This window comes from Chlorocebus sabaeus, chromosome 20 (assembly GCF_047675955.1).
Source record: "Chlorocebus sabaeus isolate Y175 chromosome 20, mChlSab1.0.hap1, whole genome shotgun sequence".
Lineage (NCBI taxonomy): Eukaryota > Metazoa > Chordata > Mammalia > Primates > Cercopithecidae > Chlorocebus > Chlorocebus sabaeus.
This window is the reverse complement of record NC_132923.1, coordinates 94,149,073-94,167,915: the sequence shown is the minus strand read 5'-3', so window position 1 is coordinate 94,167,915 and position 18,843 is coordinate 94,149,073. Positions and strand designations below refer to the sequence as shown.

Here is an 18,843-nt window from a genome sequence, read left to right as displayed (position 1 = left end):
TCACTTTAGGGGCCTGATGGGACTTGAGTCTAGTTAGGGGTGTAGAAGAAAGAGGAGTGGTGAGGATGAGTCCTGAGAAGAATCAACATGATCTTGCTTAGCAACTGCTTTAGTGGAGGCCACTACCATCCCTCAGGCAATTTAGGATTAATCCCATCGGGCAGAGGTAGAAAAGCCAGTACCACTGCAGTCAGGGAGGCCATTTTTGTTGGGAGTGAGGAGGCCACTTTTGCTGGGGTTGGGGAAGCCACTTCTGCTGAGAGTAGGCAGGCAACTTTTTCTGGGGGTGGAAAGAACTCTTCCACTGGCAAAGGAGACTTATCAGAATTTAGGACTCAATGTTCTCAGCTTCATTAGGATCTTCCCCTAAGTCCTCATCCTAACATATTGGATGGGACATTATTTCCCAATCAATACCCTCACTTCAACAGTAGGTACCTTGTAAGGCTGGGTGTTCCATTTGCATTGTAATTCAGCCAATTACAAGATGAGATCTTCTGTTTCATTTGTAGCAGTTTCAGTCCTGAGGTTATAGGAGATAAGGCTCTCCCTCAGGGCACATGCAGAAGCTCTTAGACCATTTATGTGACACTCAAGCTGGTAATTTGAATCTCTGAGCTCATCCTCCTCTTTCACCATTTTGTTCAGTGACATTAGGAGCAACCAACCAATGGCATTATATTCCTTGGTTTTCCAAAAATGTTTGAAAGTATCATATACAGAGTTACTTAGGTTCTTACTTCTTATATTTGGTAAACTAGGAGCATCTAATGCATATCTTTATAAATCGCTCATGCAATAGACTACTAGATATAGAGTCCTTAGCATCTTGAAATCTAAGGAGATTGAAGAGCCAATTCCATAAGCCCCAAAACCAGTTCAGAAAACTCATCCTTAAAATTCTGTTCCTTTAGAACCACTCTCAGTATAAAAATCTGCATTCGTCAGCGTTCTTGAAAAAACCAGAACCAATAGGATATTTACATAGATATTAAGGGCAGATGTATTATAAGAATTGATTCAAGTGATTGTAGAGGCCAAGAAGTCCCATGATATACTGCCTGCACAAGAAGTCCCATGATATACTACCAGGAAATATGGTAGTGAAATTCAGTGTGAGTTTGAAAGCCTGAGAACCAGGGGAGCCAATGATGTAACTCCCAGTCCAAGGCTGGGGGCCTGAGACCCAGGTGGCTGCTGCTCTGACTCCTGAAGTCTGAAGGCCTAAGAATCAGGAGCTCCAATGTCCAAGGGAAGGAAATGGATGTCCCAGCTCAAGAGAGAGAGAGAATTCTCCCTTCCTCTACCTTTTTATTCCATTCAGATGGGCCTTCAATGAGTTGGATAATACCTGCTAATGCTAGTGTGGGTGAATCATTTTTACTCAGTATGCTGACCCAAATGCTAATCTCTGGGGATACTCTCAAGACATACCCAGAAATAACGTTTTACTAGCTATCTGGGTCTTCCTTAACCCAGTCAAGTCGACACGTAAAATTAACCATTATACCATTCAAAGTCTGCCAGACACATCCTCTGACGAGGTGCCCAGCTTGGGGGTGGAAGACACCTAGTATAGGAAGTAGGTATTTTGAGAGCACATTCAAGGCAGACTTAGGAAACAAAATCCCAAAGGCAGCCAGAAGAATACTAATGTGAATCCTCCAAAAAGGTTATCTTCAAACTGGGTATTCATAACTGGGGATGTCCAAAAACATTTCCAAGGAATATGTGAACATATTTAGCTTTAAGGGAATCGATTTCCAAATCCCAATCTTTACCTTCTGCATGTACTCTTTTCAAAAACTAATCTTCCTGAGAGGTGTAACATCAGTAATACAGCATAATAGGACGTCTCAGACCTTGTTCTTCCGTAGACACTGACTTAATATATGGTCCAAAAAGCTTTTATGAGAATTCTAGAAACTAGTACGTGAGGCAAGCTCAAAGTCAAGAACAGCTATATTAAAATGGGTAAGAAAACCCATTTTCATTTAACTTACAATAGCCCTTTCCCAAAGCCAGTACAGCTTGGTGCTTTCAGGAGTAAATGCTCAACTTGATGCTTCTACCTTGTAAGGGAAACAGAAGAGTAGAATGTGCATCCAACATTCAGGCTTTTCAGAGCGCTCCCTAAGGGACTGGTTTCTGTCTTGCCTGACACTGAGTGCTGATAAAGTAAAAATACTCTGAATCCCTGGGAACTGCTGAGAATAAGAGGTATCAACAGCTTGTTGTAGACCCTGAGAACTTGCAGTACTGTAGACAGACACCAGAGGGAGCAAGAGACTACAAGCGTCTGAAAAGACATCGGCAAACCTCTTGAATTGGGAAATTACAGGCACAAGCCCAAGAATACATATCTCTAGAAAAGGTTTGAGAGACCACTCCCCCAGACTGTTGGTTGAGCTGAATGTTAAAGGTTTTCCCCTTTATGAAGACAATCCATAAAAACTAGAAGATATGGTCATTTTTTCAAATCCACCAACTCCTGCAAAAAATAACAAGACATATGATGATAGTGGGAAACATGATCCAATCAGAGGACCAAATATGTCTCAGAAATGGAGCTCTAAAGAAACAGAGATCTATGAATTACCTGACAATGAATTCAAAATAATCATCTTAAAGAGGCTTAGCGGGCTACAAGAGAATCAGATAGATAAATGAAACCAGGAAGTGATATGTATAAACCAGAATACCAACGAAGATGCAGAGACTGGGTGCAGTGGCTCATGCCTGAAATTCCAGCACTTTGGGAGGCCGAGGCAGGAGGACTACTTGAGCCCAGGTGTTTGAGACCAGCCTGGGCAACATAGTGAGACCCTGTCTCTAAAAAAAAAAAGACAAAATCTATTAAAAAAAGACCAAATGGAAATTCTGGAGTTGAAAAAAACAATAACTGAATTGAACAATTCACTAGAAGGGATCATAACAGATTTAAGTGAGCAGAAGAAACAATCAGGAAATTTGAGACAGATGATTTGAAATTACTGAGTCAGGGGAAACAAAAGAAAAAAGATGAAGAAAAATTAAGAAAGCCTAAGGGACTTATGGGATACAATGTATGATCCAAAGAAGCCAACCCTGAGACACATAATAACCAAACTGTCAATAGTCAAAGAGAGACTCTGAAGGCAGCAAGAGAAGAGTGACTCATCAAGTACAAGGGAGCTCTTATAAAATTATCAGCAGATTTCTCAGCAGAAAACTTACAGGACAGAAGGGAGTGGGATGATATATTCAGAGCACTAAAAGAAAACCTGCCAAGCAAGAATAATATTCAGGAGAACTGTCCTTCAGAAATGGAGAGAAATTTGGTTTCCAGTCCAGCATGTAAGGAGCTTAGAAGATAATACTCCCATCTAAACAAGTTAAAAAGCTGAGCAACAACAACAAAACCAAACAAAAAGTGAACATCTCTTCTTAGATTTGTTAGAGGAATGAGACCAGTAGGCAGATTGCTGCCTCCAAAATTGGAGAGACAGGAAAATACAGAGAGTCACAAGTTACTGGAAATGCAACACATGAGCAGAAGCCTCTACAGGAGGTTTGAAAACAGGAATAGGAAACCTAAACGGTAACTGACCCAATTTTTAGAGAATCAGTGTGGACAACTCAAGGAGTTAAAAACTCCACCAGGGGCCAAGCATGGTGGCTCACACCTGTCATCCCAACACTTTGGGAGGCTGAGGTGGGAGGATTGCTTCAACTCAACAGTTTAAGAACAGCCTAGGCAACATGGCAAGACTCAGTCTCTACAAAAACTTTAAAAATTAGCTGGGTTTGGTAGTGCACTCCAGTAATCCCAGCTCCTCAAGAGGCTGAGGCAGGAGAATCGCTTGAGCCTAGAGGGATTGAGGCTGCAGTGAACCATGATCATGTCACTGCACTCCAGTCTAGGTGACAGAGCAAGACCCTGTCTCAGAAAAAAAAAAAAAAAAAAAAAAAAACCACATTTCAGGGGTATTGATTATGGAGACCCCTCAACACTTTTGTGATTTTTATCTCTCAGAGCTCTACCAGATCCTCACAGTGAATCTCAGAGAAAAATCCCTTCATGCTTCTAGCAAAGGGAGGGGAAATAAACCATTTGTAGTAAGCCAGAGCATTCTGTTGTTTTTAAAAAGGTCTACCCTCAGGAGAAATAATTTTGCCAGAGCCTAACCTATCTTGGGGAAGGGAAATACCCAACTCCAGCAGGCTGTAGCTTCCCATCTGGGGGAAAGGAAATACTAACTCCAGCTTCCTCTAGGCTTCCCTGTAGGAGAAGGGAGATACTCAACTTCAGTCTCCTCTAGTGGTTCTGCCCCCACCTAAGAGGAAAAAACACAAGCTGAGAAGCACTGGTGAAGTTCACAGTCCAGACCCACAGGCTTACCAAAAGATTGAGACCTAATAGTAGAACTGCAGAACACTTCTCCTCCTGCAACACCGCACTGTTACATTACTAAAGATCTATATCTTTTTTTTTTCTTTTTCCAAGACAGAGTCTCACTCTGTCACCCAGGCTGGAGTGCAGTGGTGCAATTATAGCTCACTGTAGCCTCGAACTCCTGGGCTCAAGTGATCCTTCTGCCTGAGCCTCCCAAGTAGCTGAGACTACAGGAAGGCTCAGTTAAGGTTTTGTTTTTTGTTTGTTTGTTTGTTTAGAAATGGGGTCTCACTCTGTTGCCCAGGCTCTAAAGGCCTATTTACCACAGTTCCATTTACCCAGTACAAAATGGCTCATTTTTTTCCAACAAAAAAATTAGAAGACACACTAAAAGGCAAAAAAACACAGCTTGAACAAATAGTGCAAGCATCAGAGCCAGACACAGACATGGCAGGGATGTTGGCATTACCAGACTGGGAATTTAAAACAACTATGATTAATATGTTAAGAGCTCTAATGGAAAAAGTAGATAACATGCAAAAACAGATGGACAGTTTAAACAGACAGATGAAAATTATAAGAAATAATAAAAAAGAAATGATAGAGATAAGAAAAAAACCACTAACAGAAATGAAGAAACCTTTTGATGGACTGATTAGTACACTGCATATGGCTGGAGAAAAAAGAACCTCTGAGCTTGAGGATATGTCAACAGAAACTTTGAAAGCTGAAAGTGAAGAGAAAAAAAACATGAAAAAAAATGAGAAAGAATATCCAATCACAAAAAATGTAATATAGGCATGATGAGAATACCTGAAGAAGAAAGACAGAAAAGAACAACATAAACATTTGAAGCAATAATGCCTGAGAATTTCACCAAATTAGTGCCAGACACCAAACCACAGATCCAGGAAGCTCAGGAATCACCAAGCAAAATAATGCCAAGAATAAACAAACAAACAAAAAAGCTACACCTACACATATAATATTCAAGCTGCAGACAACTAAAGATGAAGAAAAACCTTTGAAGGAAGTCAGAGGATAAAAAGCCACTTACCTACAGAGGAGCAAAAATAAGAATTATATCCAACTTCTCCTCAGAAATCACATAAGCAAGAAGATAATGGAGTGGAATACTTAAAGTGTTGAAAGAGAAAAAGCCAAAGTTAAGGTTAAGGTTTTGTTTTTTGTTTGTTTGTTTGTTTGTTTAGAGATGGGGGTCTCAGTCTATTGCCCAGGCTCTAAAGGCCTATTTACCACAGTTCCATTTACCCAGTACAAAATGGCTCATTCTAGGATTCTATACACAATTTGGAAGCAATCAGATTAAAATACATAATAAAAATAATAAAAATTATATCAGCAATCAATGAATTGAAAACAGGAAATCAATAATGAAAATCAACATAACCAAAACCTGTTTCTTTGTAAAAATCGATAAAATCATAAGCTTCTAGCAAAGCTAGCTAAGAAAAAAAGAGAAAAGACATGAATTATGAATATTGAAAATGAAAGAGAGATCAATTCAAATCCCATGGATGTTAAAAGAATAATAAATGAATATTATGAACAACTCTATGCCCACAGATTTGATAACCCAGATGAAATGGACCAATTTCTTGAAAGACACAATCTGTTAAAACTCACACAAGAGGTAGACAATCTGAAACAGGCTTGCATCTGTTAAAGAAACAGAATCAATAAATAATAAACTCCTCAAACAAAAAGTACTAGGCTTGGATGGATCCACTGGTGAATTCTACCAAACATTTAAGAAAAAATTATACCAATTTTCTAAACATCTTCCAGAAGATAGAAGCAGCTCATTCTATGAGGCCAGCATTACCCTAATACCAAAACCAGATAAATACATTACAAGAAAACTACAGATCGATTTGTCAATTTGAAATAAATAAGTAAATAATAAAATTTAAAAAGAAAAATACAGGCCAATATCTCTCACGAACATAGATGCAAAAATCCTCGACAAAATATTAGCAAAGCACACCCAATGATGCATTAAAAAAAAATTATATACCATGACCAAATGTGATTTATTCCAGGCATGCAAGTCTGGTTCAACATTAAAAACTCAATTGGCTGGGCATGGTGGCTCATGCCTGTAATCCCAGCACTTTGGGAGGCTGAGGCAGGCGGATAACCTGAGGTCAGGAGTTTGAGACCAGCCAGGCCAACATGGTCAAACCCCGTCTCTACTAAAATACAAAAATTAGCTGGGTGTGGTGGTACACACCTGTAATCCCAGCTACTCGGGAGGCTGAGGCAGGAGAATCACTTGAACTGGGAGGTAGAGGCTGCAGTGAGCCAAGATTGCACCACTGCACTCCAGCCTGGGCAGCAGAGTGAGAGTCTGTCTCAAAAAAAAAAAAAAGAAAAAGTATTTCACAAAATCCAACATTCGTTCCTGATAAAAACTCTCAGGAAACTAGAGATAGAGAGGAACATCTTCAACTTGATTAAACAATGTTCACAAAAACCCTACAGCTAAATATTATACTTAATGGTGAAAAATGTGAAGCATTATTGTTGCTAAGATCAGGAACAAGGCAAGGATGTCCTCTTCACTATTCCTTTCCAACATTGTATTGGAAATCCTAGCTTATGCAACAAGACAAGAAAATGAAATAAAAGGTATGCTGATCGGTAAGGATGAAGTTAAACTGTTGTTGTTGGTTGATGACATGATTATCTATGCAGAAAATCCAAAAGTATCTACAAAATAACCCCTGGAACTAATAAGCAATTAATTATAGCAATGTTGCAGGATACAAGGTTAATATACAAAAGTAATTTGCTTTCCTATATGATAGCAATGAACAAGTGGAAATTAAAACATACTACCATTTATATTAGCACCCCCCATATTGAAATACTTATGTATAATCTAATAATATATATGCAAAATCTATTTTGTGGATATGATATAGTAACAGTGTGGTATATTGTTTGAATATATAAAGAAGAGTAATGTAAGAGTTTTATTGTAAAATGACAATATCGGCCTGGCACGGTGGCTCACACCTGTAATTCCAGCACCTTGGGAGGCTGAGGCAGGTGGATCACTTGAGGTCAGGAGCTCAAGACCAGCCTGGACAATATGGTGAAACCCCATCTCTACTAAAACAAAAATACAAAAATTAGCCAGGCATGGTGGCGGGCACCTGTAATCCCAGCTACTCAAGATGCTGCTTGAACCCAGGAGGTGGAGGTTGCAGTGAGTCGAGATCATGCCACTGCACTCCAGCCTGGGTACGGAGTGAGACAGCATCTCAAAAAATAATAATAGTAAAATAAAATGGCAATATCACATAGCAGAAATTAAATCTCCTGTAAACATTTGAATTTAAGAAGATAAATTTGTAACTTCAATCTAAAAATAAGCAAAGAGATAGTTTTTCAAATTCTTTTTTTTTTTGGAGACAGGATCTTGCTTTGTCACCCAGGCTGGAGTACAATGCTGTGATCATAGCTTACTCATTGCAACCTCGACCTCCTGGGCTCAAGCAATCCCACCTCAGCCTCCTGAGTAGCTGGGACTATGGGCGTGCACCACCACACTCAACTAACTCTTGTATTTTTTGTAGAGACAGGGTTTTTCCATGTTGTCCAGGCTGGTCTCAAACTCCTGAGCCCAAGCGATCCACCCGCCTTGGTCTCCCAAAGTGCTGAGATTACAGGTGTGAACCACCAGGCCTGGCCTCAAAATTCTTTTGGGAAGTATGTGAGCAAAAAAATTTGAAGATAACTACTCTAGAAAAAAGACAGAGATGTGGAATCCATTTTGAGACAGCAGAGGAAGATGGAAAAACTGATATCCTAGGTTGGGGTCAACACCACCCTCGTCTTGAACCATAATTCAAAATCAAGTTCTTTGTCCATGACAACTGTGAGGCACTGGGATCCAGTCCTTTATGAAGAGAATAGGACAAAAACAGTGAGTCTGAGAAGAAAGGAAATCCATTACCACTTAATAAACGTGCTTAAACCTTCTCACCTACTGCTTCATGCAAACATGTATGGAATAACTTTTGTAAGAGATTGCACATTTTAAGGAGAAATTTGTGATTCCCCTGCTCCCTGATAAAAACTGGGTAAAGGAAAGCCCAAGTAAATTGACAGGTCCTTACCAGCTGTCATTTCAAAGCATTAGTCAAGGCCTTTGACAAGCAAAGTGGGGACTGGGCAAGCTGGTTGAAGTTTGGGCCCAAAGCCTGAGCTGGGAAAGAGGCCAAGGGACTTAGATGTCTAAAATTCAATTTTAGGTTATGTTGTTATGATTTAAATCCCTTCTCCCCCACTTTCTAAAAAGGTTTATATGAGCCTTGGATTAGTATATTCAACTGCCTACTCAATGTCTTTAGCTGAATGTCTACCAGGATTCAACTTAACACATCCAAAACTGAACTTTTGATTCCAATTTTCTCAGTGCTCCCTTTCTCAGTTAATGGCACCACCATTTATCCAGTCAATTTGGCTAACCTTTATTTCTCTCTGTTTCTCAAACCTCACAGCCACCCCATTAGCAAATCCTGTAGGCTGAATCTTCAAAATACATTCCCTCTGACTACATCTACTTGTTGCTACTACCTGAGGCAAGCCACCATCACCTCTTACCTGGACAACTGCAACTGACCCTTGACCTTTCTTCCCACTTCCACCCTTGCTCCCCTACAGTTTACAGCAGCCAGATGATCCTTTAAAAATGTAAATCAGGCTGAGTACGGTGGCTCACGCCTGTAATCTCAGCACTTTGGGAGGTTGAGGCAGGTGGATCACCTGAGGTCAGGAGTTTGAGACCAGCCTGGCCAACATGGCAAAACCCCATCTCTACTAAAAACAGAAAAATTACCCAGGCATGGTTGTGGGTGCCTGTAATCCTAGCTACTCAGGAGACTGAGGCACAAGAATCACTTGAACCCGGGAGGCAGAGATTGTAGTGAGCCAAGATCATGCTACTGCACTCCAGCCTGGGCAACGGAGTGAGACTCTGTCTCAAAAAAAAAAAAAAAAAAAAAAAAAAAAAATGTAAATCAGATCATGTCACCTTTCTGGCCAATATTCTTCAGTGGATCACCACTAAAATAAAACCCAAAGTTGGCCAGGCACGGTGGCTCACACCTGTAATCCCAACACTTTGAGAGGTGGAGGTGGACGGATTACCTGAGGTTAGGAGTTTGAGACCAGCCTGGTCAACATGGCAAAACCCTGTCTCTACTAAAAATACAAAAATTAGCTGGGCGTGGTGGCAGGCACCTGTAGTCCCAGCTACTAGGGAGGCTGAGGCAGGAGAATTGCTTGAACCCAGGAGGCAGAGGTTGCAGTGAGCTGAGATCACCCCACTGCACTCCAGCCTGGAAGAGTAAAACTCCATCTCAAAAACAAACCAACTAACCAACCCCAAAGTCCTCATGTGATATAAGAGGCCCTACAAGATCTAGCATCCTGCCACCTCTCTGACCTCATCTGTGTCACCCTGGTCCAGCTACCCAGGCCTCCTTATTGGTCTGCTTAACATGGTCCTGCCTCAGTACTTTTGAACTTGCTCAGAAGGCTTTTCTCCCAGATATATGTGTGATTTGTTTCCTTATCTCATTCAGGTCTGTGTTCACATATCACTCCTTGAGGGAAGGCTTCAAATGATCTCATCTAAAACTGACCCCCATCCACACTGCCGCTTTCATCCCCTTAGGGTGTTTTTTTCCCCTTAACACAAATCACCATCTAAGTTTATCACACATTGTTGGTTGCTCATTGGGTTTCCCCCAACAGAATGTAAGCTCCATGAAGGCAAATCTTTGTTTTCTTATTGCTGCATCTCTGGCATCCAGGAGGTGCTCAGTAAATGAATGAAGTGAAACTAAAGAAGATATGAGTTCCATGACAGGAAACAGCTTGTGGTAGAAACCCTGCACCTGTTGGTTTAGGGGATGTTGACCGTCAGAACCAGAGATAACCTTAAGAATAGAAGAGATCCTGCCGGGCGCCGTGGCTCCACCTGTAATCCCTGCACTTTGGCAGGCCAAGGTGGGTGGATCACCTGAGGTCAGGAGTTCGAGACCAACCTGGCCAACATAATGAAACCCCATCTCTACTAAAAATACAAAAAATTAGCTGGGCATGGTGGTGGGGACCTGTAATCCCAGCTACTTGGGAGGCTTGAGCCGGAAGGATCACTTGAACCCAGGAAGTGGAGGTTGCAGTGAGCCAAGATGGCACCACTGCACTCCAGCCTGGACGACAGGAGTGAAATTCCGTCTCAAAAAAAAAAAAAAAAAAAAGAAAAAGAAAAAAAAAAAGGAATATAAAAGATCCCTGGGGGCCAGGCATGATGGCTCATGCCCATAATCCCAACACTTTGGGAGGCCAAGGCAGGTGGATCACGAGGTCATGAGGTCAGGAGTTCAAGACCAGCCTGGCTAACATGGTGAAACCCTGTCTCTACTAAAAATACAAAAATTAACTGGGTGTGGTGGTGGGGGCCTGTAATCCCAGCTACTCATGAGGCTGAGGCAGAGAATTGCTTGAACCCAGGAGGTGGAGGTTGCAGTGAGCTGAGATTGCGCCACTGCATTCCAGCCTTGGTGACAGAGGGAGACTCTTTCTCAAAAAAAAAGAAAGAAAACAAAAGATCCCTGGGAATTCACAGAAACTTTGGGGGTGATTACCAGACTTTCTGAAGCATTTGGAAGGGGGAAGATGATGTAACTTCAGCTGACATCTGCATTACAATATATATTATCTTATTTCATTTTAGTATTACAACAGACAAAGAAACAGAAGATCAGAAAGGTGAAGTGACTTGCCCAAGATTATTCAGGTAAATAGCAGAGCTAAATAGCTAAATCAGCTATTTCTGACTCCAGAAACCATATTTTTTCCAAGACCCAGCATAACTGAGGAGGAAACTTGGCAACAAGTGTGTGCTTAGTTAGGCAACGGTTCAAATAATTAAGCAAATGCTTCATAAAGTGACAGCTAATTTGGTATTTTGATACCAGATAATCCTAAGGAGAGACCAAAGGCAGACCAGGAGGAAGGAGCTTAAACAAAAAGTTTTAGGGTGAGGAGCTGTCCTGGGAACATAAGAGTATATCAGCTTCGCTGGAGATTAGGGTGTGGAAGGAATGTATTGGGAGATAAGGTCGGCAAAGGCCAGAATGTGGTTAAGGAATTTGGGCTTTATCATGAGAAAGTGGGGAGTATTAACCCATAAAATAATGTGGTCAGAACACATTTTTAGGAAGATCATTTGGGAAGCCAGGGTCAGGGATACCGGATGGATTTGTTGTAGTAGGACCAGTCAAGGGTTCCCTCCAAAGCAATGTAGTATCTCTGAAACCCTGAAAGGGTGAGGTTAAACCCTGCCTTGATCGAAATGTTCACAAAACAGCCACTAGTTGGCAGGAGTGTGCCAATGAATGAATGAGCCAAACTCCCAACTAGCACAGCTTCCCTTCTCTCACTCCTTGAGCTGTGGTGGGATATGATCAGCTGGTGGATAACAGGAGTAAGTGGGAGGGCAATCTCTTCGGAGGAAACTTCAAAGGCCCAGAGGAGAAGGAGAATGTGATCAGAGAACAGAGTGGATGGATGGCTGGAGGATAGGGTTGGAGTCGAGTGGGGCCAGCGGTGAGGGAGAGAGCTTGATCATGAATGACTTGAATTTTCAGGTTAAGAAACGCAGACATTATCGTGAGAGAAATGAGGAACCCAGGAAGGTTTTTAAGTAGGAGAGAGACATAACTAGATTTGAATTTTAGGAAGATCATCGATTGCAGTGTGGAGAATGAGGAGGAAGGAGGAAGCAGAGCCAGTGAGAAGGCAGTTGCAGTAATCCTGGGAGAGGTGATGAGTGGCCAGCACTAGGGGCAGCAATTGCAACGGACAGACGGGCCAGAATTGTAGGAGACTTATGAAATAAAAATCACAGAATGAAAAAGGGGCCACTAAAAATGTAGTTGACAGAAGAGAATGAATATCCTTTCCCTATTATTAAATGCATCCTGAATTGTCAGATCGTCTACCTAAAATTGCACTGGAAGAACTCAGATTTCAGAACTTCTTGGCTTCTAAATTCTACTTCATTCATTCAATAATCCTGACCAGAGTCTGTGGTGGGAAGTGGGGACCAAGGAACGGCTCAGTCCTGTACCTGCGGCAGCTGCCCCCACCCCGCCCCCGCGCCCAGTGTAGTGGAAAGATAGTCAATTCCGGTACAGCGTGGAGAGCGCTTTGATGGAGGAAATACAAGCCGATGTAGTGTCCCCGGGAAGACCTGATCCAGAAGGCTTCCAGGGAGAGGAGATTTTGCGTCTAAGATTTCAAATGAAACATCTCATAACACTGTCAGTGAAACAACTAAGCACTGCTGGGAAAAGATGGTGGCCTGCTGGGAAAAGATGGTGGCCTGCTGGGAAAAGATGGTGGCCCAGAGAACAGTCCCGTTATCTATTTACCCCTTTTCGTCAGAAACCGTAGGCGTCACCTTATGCGGGATAGGAACCCGGGTGAGCTACGTCCCCAGGGATGCCCAGCGATACACAAGTCACCGTCACCCGCTCCAGCGTAAACAGCATCGCCTGACAAGCAGGCGTCCGGGTCGTCCTCAAGGGCCAGCGCCTGGAACCGCCAGGGTGTGATTGGTGGAGTCTTGGAGCCCGCCCCTCGTCGGGCCCAAAACATCGTCTCTGATTGGTGGAGACGCCACCTGGCCCCGCCCCTCCCCAATCTTGTCCGGGCGCCGCCGGCGGCCGGGCTTTGGGGACCGTTGTGAGGTCTGGGGAGGATGCGCCATCGACCCCGGCAGTAGGCGGCCGAACCTTGGTCCCAAATCTTCTACCCCGGGGTGGATTGCGGCCCCTAGAGGAAAGGCGTCAGCGGACCGACCGGCAGCTGTGCCGCCACGGCACTCTGGGACACGCTGAGGGCGGGCCGGGCTCCCTGCGCCTGCGCTGACATTTTGCAGTTTGGGAAATGGCGGTGTTCGGGGACGTGGCGGGAGGGAGCTGCGAGTGGATTGTCGGGCCTTTTCAGACTGGGGTCTGGATCCCCGGGCCGGGGCGGTTCCGGGTTGCTGCCTGGCTCTGCCAACTTTCGGGGCCCTCGCGTGTGAATCAGGTCCGCGCGTCATCCACCTTGTGGTCCTCGCCTACGGCCACCGGCGCGGGGCTCCCACCCATCCCCACCCCACCCCGTCTGTTTCCTTTCCGGTCCAGTGGGGACAGCCTCTGAGTGAGGAGCGTCATAGGCGTAAGATACCCGAGTGGCAACCCTGACAGCCTAGGCCCCAGCCTCTCCTTCTCGCCCTGTCCCCAACCCTCTCCCGCACGGGGACCCGGATAACTCCTTTCCACAGAAGTCTTTTGGGAGCACGTGATAAGGCTTCCTTTCACCTGGCCTCAGCCCTTCATCAGTGAACCACCCTGTCCTCAGGCTCAGGCAGGGCACATCCTTCTCAATCTGCTCTCCTTTGTGAGATGCAGATGGATGTTCTCATAGATTTTTTATACCTAATGGTAATGCATATAGGTATTTCCATTTGCTAAGTACGTTTTCCTTTGTCAGCTGACCCTCTAGAGACAAATATCCTTGGTGTTTTATTTCCTGAAGTATCTTCTGAGTGCCTGCTGTGCATCAAGCACTGTACTGAATAGTATTGAGGACCCACAGGAACCAAATCGGCGGCATCTTCTCATGAAACTCAGACTAGTGGCAGAAAACTGGACTTGTGATGAAGGCAGACGAAGTGCTCTGGAAATTCAGGGGTGAAGGAGGAAGATGAGCTGTCTTTAGAAAGGAAACAGTAGCATATAGAGGATCCAGAGGGGGCAATTCCAAATGAAATGAACACCAGGCAGCTTGACAGCTCACTGGGCCCATACAAAGAACGCGGTTCATTTTGTATGTAGGGGGGAGGGGTGCGGGAGGTGGGTGGAGTTAATGGAGTAGGGGTTGTATAGTACCATTGTTAAAAGCAGGGGTTTTAGCTTATTCACTGTATGACTTCAGGCACGTAACCTCTTTGAGCCTGTCAAGTAAAGGTACAGTATTTACTTCACATTCAAAATAATGCATTTCAAGCCTGAGCATCACGGTTGGCACAAAACTGCTGTCTTTTTGAACACCAACTATCAAATATGTGATAGAAATGCCTTGAATGTCAAGATAAAGAATGTATATATTCTCTGGGTCACAGGGATCAAACAGATTTTTGAGCAATAGAGGACACTGATGAGAGGTGCGTGTAAGGGACTGGATCCTGAGTCAAAGTCTAAGCCGCTGAAATGGTTGCAACCCCACTTACTTTTGTCTCACTCCCATCCAAACCTCCCTACCCTCAATCCACAAGCATTTCAAAACCATGTTTCTAAAAACCAGCCATTTATATCTGTTTAGGTAAGTAACAGGAGTGAGGTGGTGTATTTACAAGTTGGCTTGTCCAGATATACTATAACTTAGTGTCTGTATTTAATATTGACAACCAAAAAATATATATAAATATCTTGCATCTATACACAACAGGGCAGGAGTCTCCGTGTCTTCTTGAGCAGTGAGTTTGCAGGCTCCCACAGGCCCTTTTCTCATGGTGACAGTGTGGCCCTCAGTGCAAAGGAGACTAGAACCCGGCAGCCCAGACTGGCCCTTCCCCTCTCCTCCCTGCACTCCAGTGCTCCCAACTGGTCTCAGGTAAGGAAAGATTAATTTGAGTGGTTGGGTAGGAAGAGATGGGAATGGGCAAATCCTAATGGAGCCTGACCCCTAGAGTGGGGAGATCCAGGCCAGCAGAAGGGGTGGCCATAGCCACCTCCTGGGATAGAAGCCTTGTAGTTCATAGTTCGATTAGTGTGTCCTTAGGACATAGGTCCAGCCCTACAGATTAGCTTGGTGAAGAAGGCAAGTGTCTGGACAGGGCTTAGTCCCCACCCTCAGGCACTGAGCCATTCAGGGTGAAGCCTGGGATGTGGGTAGAGGAGACTCAGGCTGATATAAAAATAACAAAATCAGTAATAAAAAAATTATAAAACCTGTTGCTTGTCTGAATAGATTTGAGCAACAGTCTTGCTTTCGTTAAAATCCTGGAGCTGTTAAGTCCTGAATATTCTTCTGGACATCATTGCTGGCTGGAGAAAGGAGCCCCAGTCCCGGCTCGGCTGACATCTGTCAGTTTGGAAGTCTCATCCAGCTGCCTGTGCTCCTGAGAGATCCTTAGGGCTGCTGGGAGCGGGCCGGGCTGGTGGTCTGGGGCGCCTCACACTTGGGAATCAGCCCCCAGGGGATGGAACAGCTCCTCGGGTGTCTTGTCACTTTGGCTGGCTCCCCCTTGCCGGAAGCCGGAAGCAATCTCATCGAAGGTCCGGCCTTTAGTCTCAGGAACTTTGAAGTAGGTGAAGATGAAGAACAGAACCAGGAGCACAGTGAAGATGATGAAGACGTAGGGACCACATAGTTGCTGAAAGACATACAGACACGCTTGGTTGGAGTCATGACCCTACATCCTGACTGTAGGACTTTGGATAAGTCACTTTACCTTTGGGCCTTTGAGCTGAAAAAGGGAACATCCACCTCCCCAGGAAGGCTGTCATAATTAAATGAGATCACGCTTGCACCTAGTGTGTAATAGGCTCCAGGAGCACCACTCAAGGCTAAGGGGAGAACCCTGGAGTTGAGGTCAGCATTCTTGGTCATGTGACCTGGGCTTCCTACCCTCGATTTCCTCCTCAGCATGATTCCTAATGAGAATGCTGGGCCAGCACTTTGCACAGCACTGTGGGGTCATGCGTGCAGGCGAGAAATGGTGAGTATAGAGATAGTGGGGGTTCTCACCTCCACATACTGGAAGCACATGCCCACAATGAAATTTGAGGTCCAGTTGGAGAAGCCTGCAACAGCAATGGCAGCTGGACGTGGACCCTGGCTGAAGAGTTCAGCCACGATGAACCATGGAATGGGGCCAGGACCCACTTCAAAGAAGGCCACAAAGCCAAAGATGGCTACGATGCTCAGATAGGACATCCAGGGTAGTTGCTCCTGTTGAGGATGACGAAGAAGGGGAAAAGTTAGACTGGGTTGTGATGGATCCTCAGGGGAAACAGAAGCTACAGAGGCAGCCCAGAGCAGAGCCATGCTAGAAGGCAGGAAGCCTGGGGCTGGTCCTGGATTTGTTGTGTATCCAGCATTGGGCCTACGTTTCCTCATCTGAACAAAATGACTTAAGTCCTGCGGGTTGGTTCCAAGTGTGAGCCCACCCCCTGGGAGTGGTAATGTGGTATGCATGTGGAGGGTGTTAAGAGGCCCCGTGGTCCCCTGGCTGTGCCTGCAGTGCAGTCTGCCTGTGGCAGGATGCAGAAGAACATTCCTGGGGGTGGGGTGGATTCAGGTTCTAAGGTTTGTGGGTGCCCAGGTTTGTGCGGTGCCCAGCTCCGGATGGCACAGAGTAAGCACTAAGCCTATGGTTCTGCATATAACCATTCTCCTTGAGGCGGCCCGGGTGGAAAAGTTACGGTCTTTCCACTTGCTGCCTGTCCGGCCTTTCGGCAACCACCAAACTTTCCAAGCCCAGGTTGAGCTGTAAAATGATGGTCATGGTGCTTTCCTTGCCCAGAGGCTGAATAAACGACTGCCTGTGTGTGAGTGCCAGGCACAGGGTTGGCATAGTGGTCACAGTCACAGGCTTGGGGCTGAGGTTGATTCTTGGCTTCATCCTTTATCTGACAAGTTACTAACCTCACTGGGAATTAGGCTTCCTCCCCCATAAAATGGGAAGAACTGAACTACACCTCTAGTCGTGTGAACTGAATGAGGCAAGACGTGGTTCTGCACCTCTGTGGGGAGGAGAGCAGTACTTCCCAGCGTTGCTGTGAAGATGAATTGAGGCTACAGATGAAGATTGGAAAGGGTTAATATTAGGCAAAGTAATTCCTTAAGGAGGTGAGAGTTTGGGGTCTGAGACCAGAGGTGCTGTGCTGAGAATCCATCAAGCAGGGAGGAGCAAGTTCAAGAGAGGACGTGTGTGGTTTGGAAGGTGACAACTTCAGGAGCCAGAAGGTCGAACCCACAGCCAGGGAGAGCGCAGTCACCACCTGGCCTGCCAGCCTGGGGCTGAGACAGGCATTTTGGGATCTGAAGCCCAGGCGAACTCCCCCACATCCCTCACCCTCCAGAACCTGGCAACTCACCAGCAGTGCCAGCGCAATGGTCATGAGTATGGCACAACCTGCCATGCCAGCCAGGCCTATGAGATGCAGGGTCCGCCGGCCTGCTCGCTCCACCACAAACAGCTGTGGGCAGAGACAGTGTCAGTGCCACCCCTGCCTGGTGCCCCTCTGAACCCACCCACCCAGAGGCCTCGCCTCAACAGCCGGGAAAGTCACAGGGCACTGCAAAGACCAGCAGGGAAGATGGCACCGCCTCCTCCCTGGGGCTTGGCTGGGGGAGCCAGTAAGCGAAGACTCACCGACACAACAGTGAAGGCCGTGTTGACGATGCCGGAGCCAATGGTGGCGTACACAGGCTGCTGCACCCCTGCCTTCTCAAAGATGCTCGTGGAGTAATAGAAGACCTGCCAGACAACAGAAACTGTTGGAGCCTACCTGGACATTGTGGCCCTTCCCTGCCTCTGTAGCAGTGGATGTGGAACCCAGGATGAGTAAAGAATGAAGGGGACAAATACTCAGGCAGAAGGACCCTGCCTGCACTGCAGTGTCCTTACAGGCTTGGGTTCTAAAGGGAAGGTTCTCCTTTGGCAGAGGCGTATCTGTTATTTCAAGTTTGGGGCTTGTTCACCATGCACACTTGACCGGAGGGCTTGGCTGGGGCACAGGAAGGGTGGGTGGGGGCACTCACAGCATTGATGCCCGATAGCTGCTGGGACAGCTGCAGCACCACAGCAATGAGGATGGGCTGGCGGTAGGCGGGGGAGCGGAACAGCTCCAGGATGGTGACCTTCTTCTCCCGCATCATCTGCCGACTCTCTTCCTTCATCTCCTGCAGGTCATGGGTCACATCAGCCGTCCCGCGCAGCTTCTTCAGCACTGGAGGGACCAGAGGGAAGGTGGGGGTGGCTCAGAGTGGGAAGAAGGCCAGGGCTCAGGGAGTGGGGAGGAGGGCAGGGCCCGGCCCGTACCACTCTTGGCCCGGTTCTCCTCGTTGCGGTTGATGAGCAGGAAGCGGGGGCTCTCGGGGCAGAAGGGCAGCACGATGCACTGCAGCAGGGCCGGGACGAAGATGATGCTCAGCAGCAGAGGCCACAGGTCCTCGTTGCCCATGATGGAGTCCAGGCCGAACACCTGGGGGAAACGGGCCGTGAGCTACCCTGACCCCCCTTCCCACCCCGTCCTGCCAGAGTGGCCTTCCCTACTTTGTGTCAGCTGCTGCTTCACAGAAGAGCCCCAGTTCTAGAGGCTCTGCCACTAGCTTGAGGCTCAACCTCTCTGAACCCTCAGTTTCCT

General features: G+C 45.7%; 1 protein-coding gene and 1 pseudogene across 1 annotated transcript in view; both read right to left on the bottom strand.

Annotated features, from left to right (window-relative positions):
• The window catches only part of LOC140709254 (E3 ubiquitin-protein ligase makorin-1 pseudogene), a 40,105-nt pseudogene extending 27,023 nt beyond the window's left edge, over nt 1–13,082 (bottom strand).
• Nucleotides 13,083–14,426: 1,344 nt separating this feature from the next.
• SLC2A1 (solute carrier family 2 member 1) overlaps nt 14,427–18,843 on the bottom strand; it is a 33,150-nt gene continuing 28,733 nt past the window's right edge. Inside the window, exons 5-10 of the mRNA XM_007979129.3 lie at nt 18,519–18,681; nt 18,239–18,426; nt 17,850–17,954; nt 17,572–17,673; nt 16,220–16,423; nt 14,427–15,845 (exon numbers count right to left, since the gene is read on the bottom strand). Of these exons, the coding sequence (XP_007977320.1) occupies nt 15,645–15,845; nt 16,220–16,423; nt 17,572–17,673; nt 17,850–17,954; nt 18,239–18,426; nt 18,519–18,681 (963 nt within the window). The 3' untranslated portion in view covers nt 14,427–15,644. The remainder of the gene's footprint in view (nt 15,846–16,219; nt 16,424–17,571; nt 17,674–17,849; nt 17,955–18,238; nt 18,427–18,518; nt 18,682–18,843) is intronic.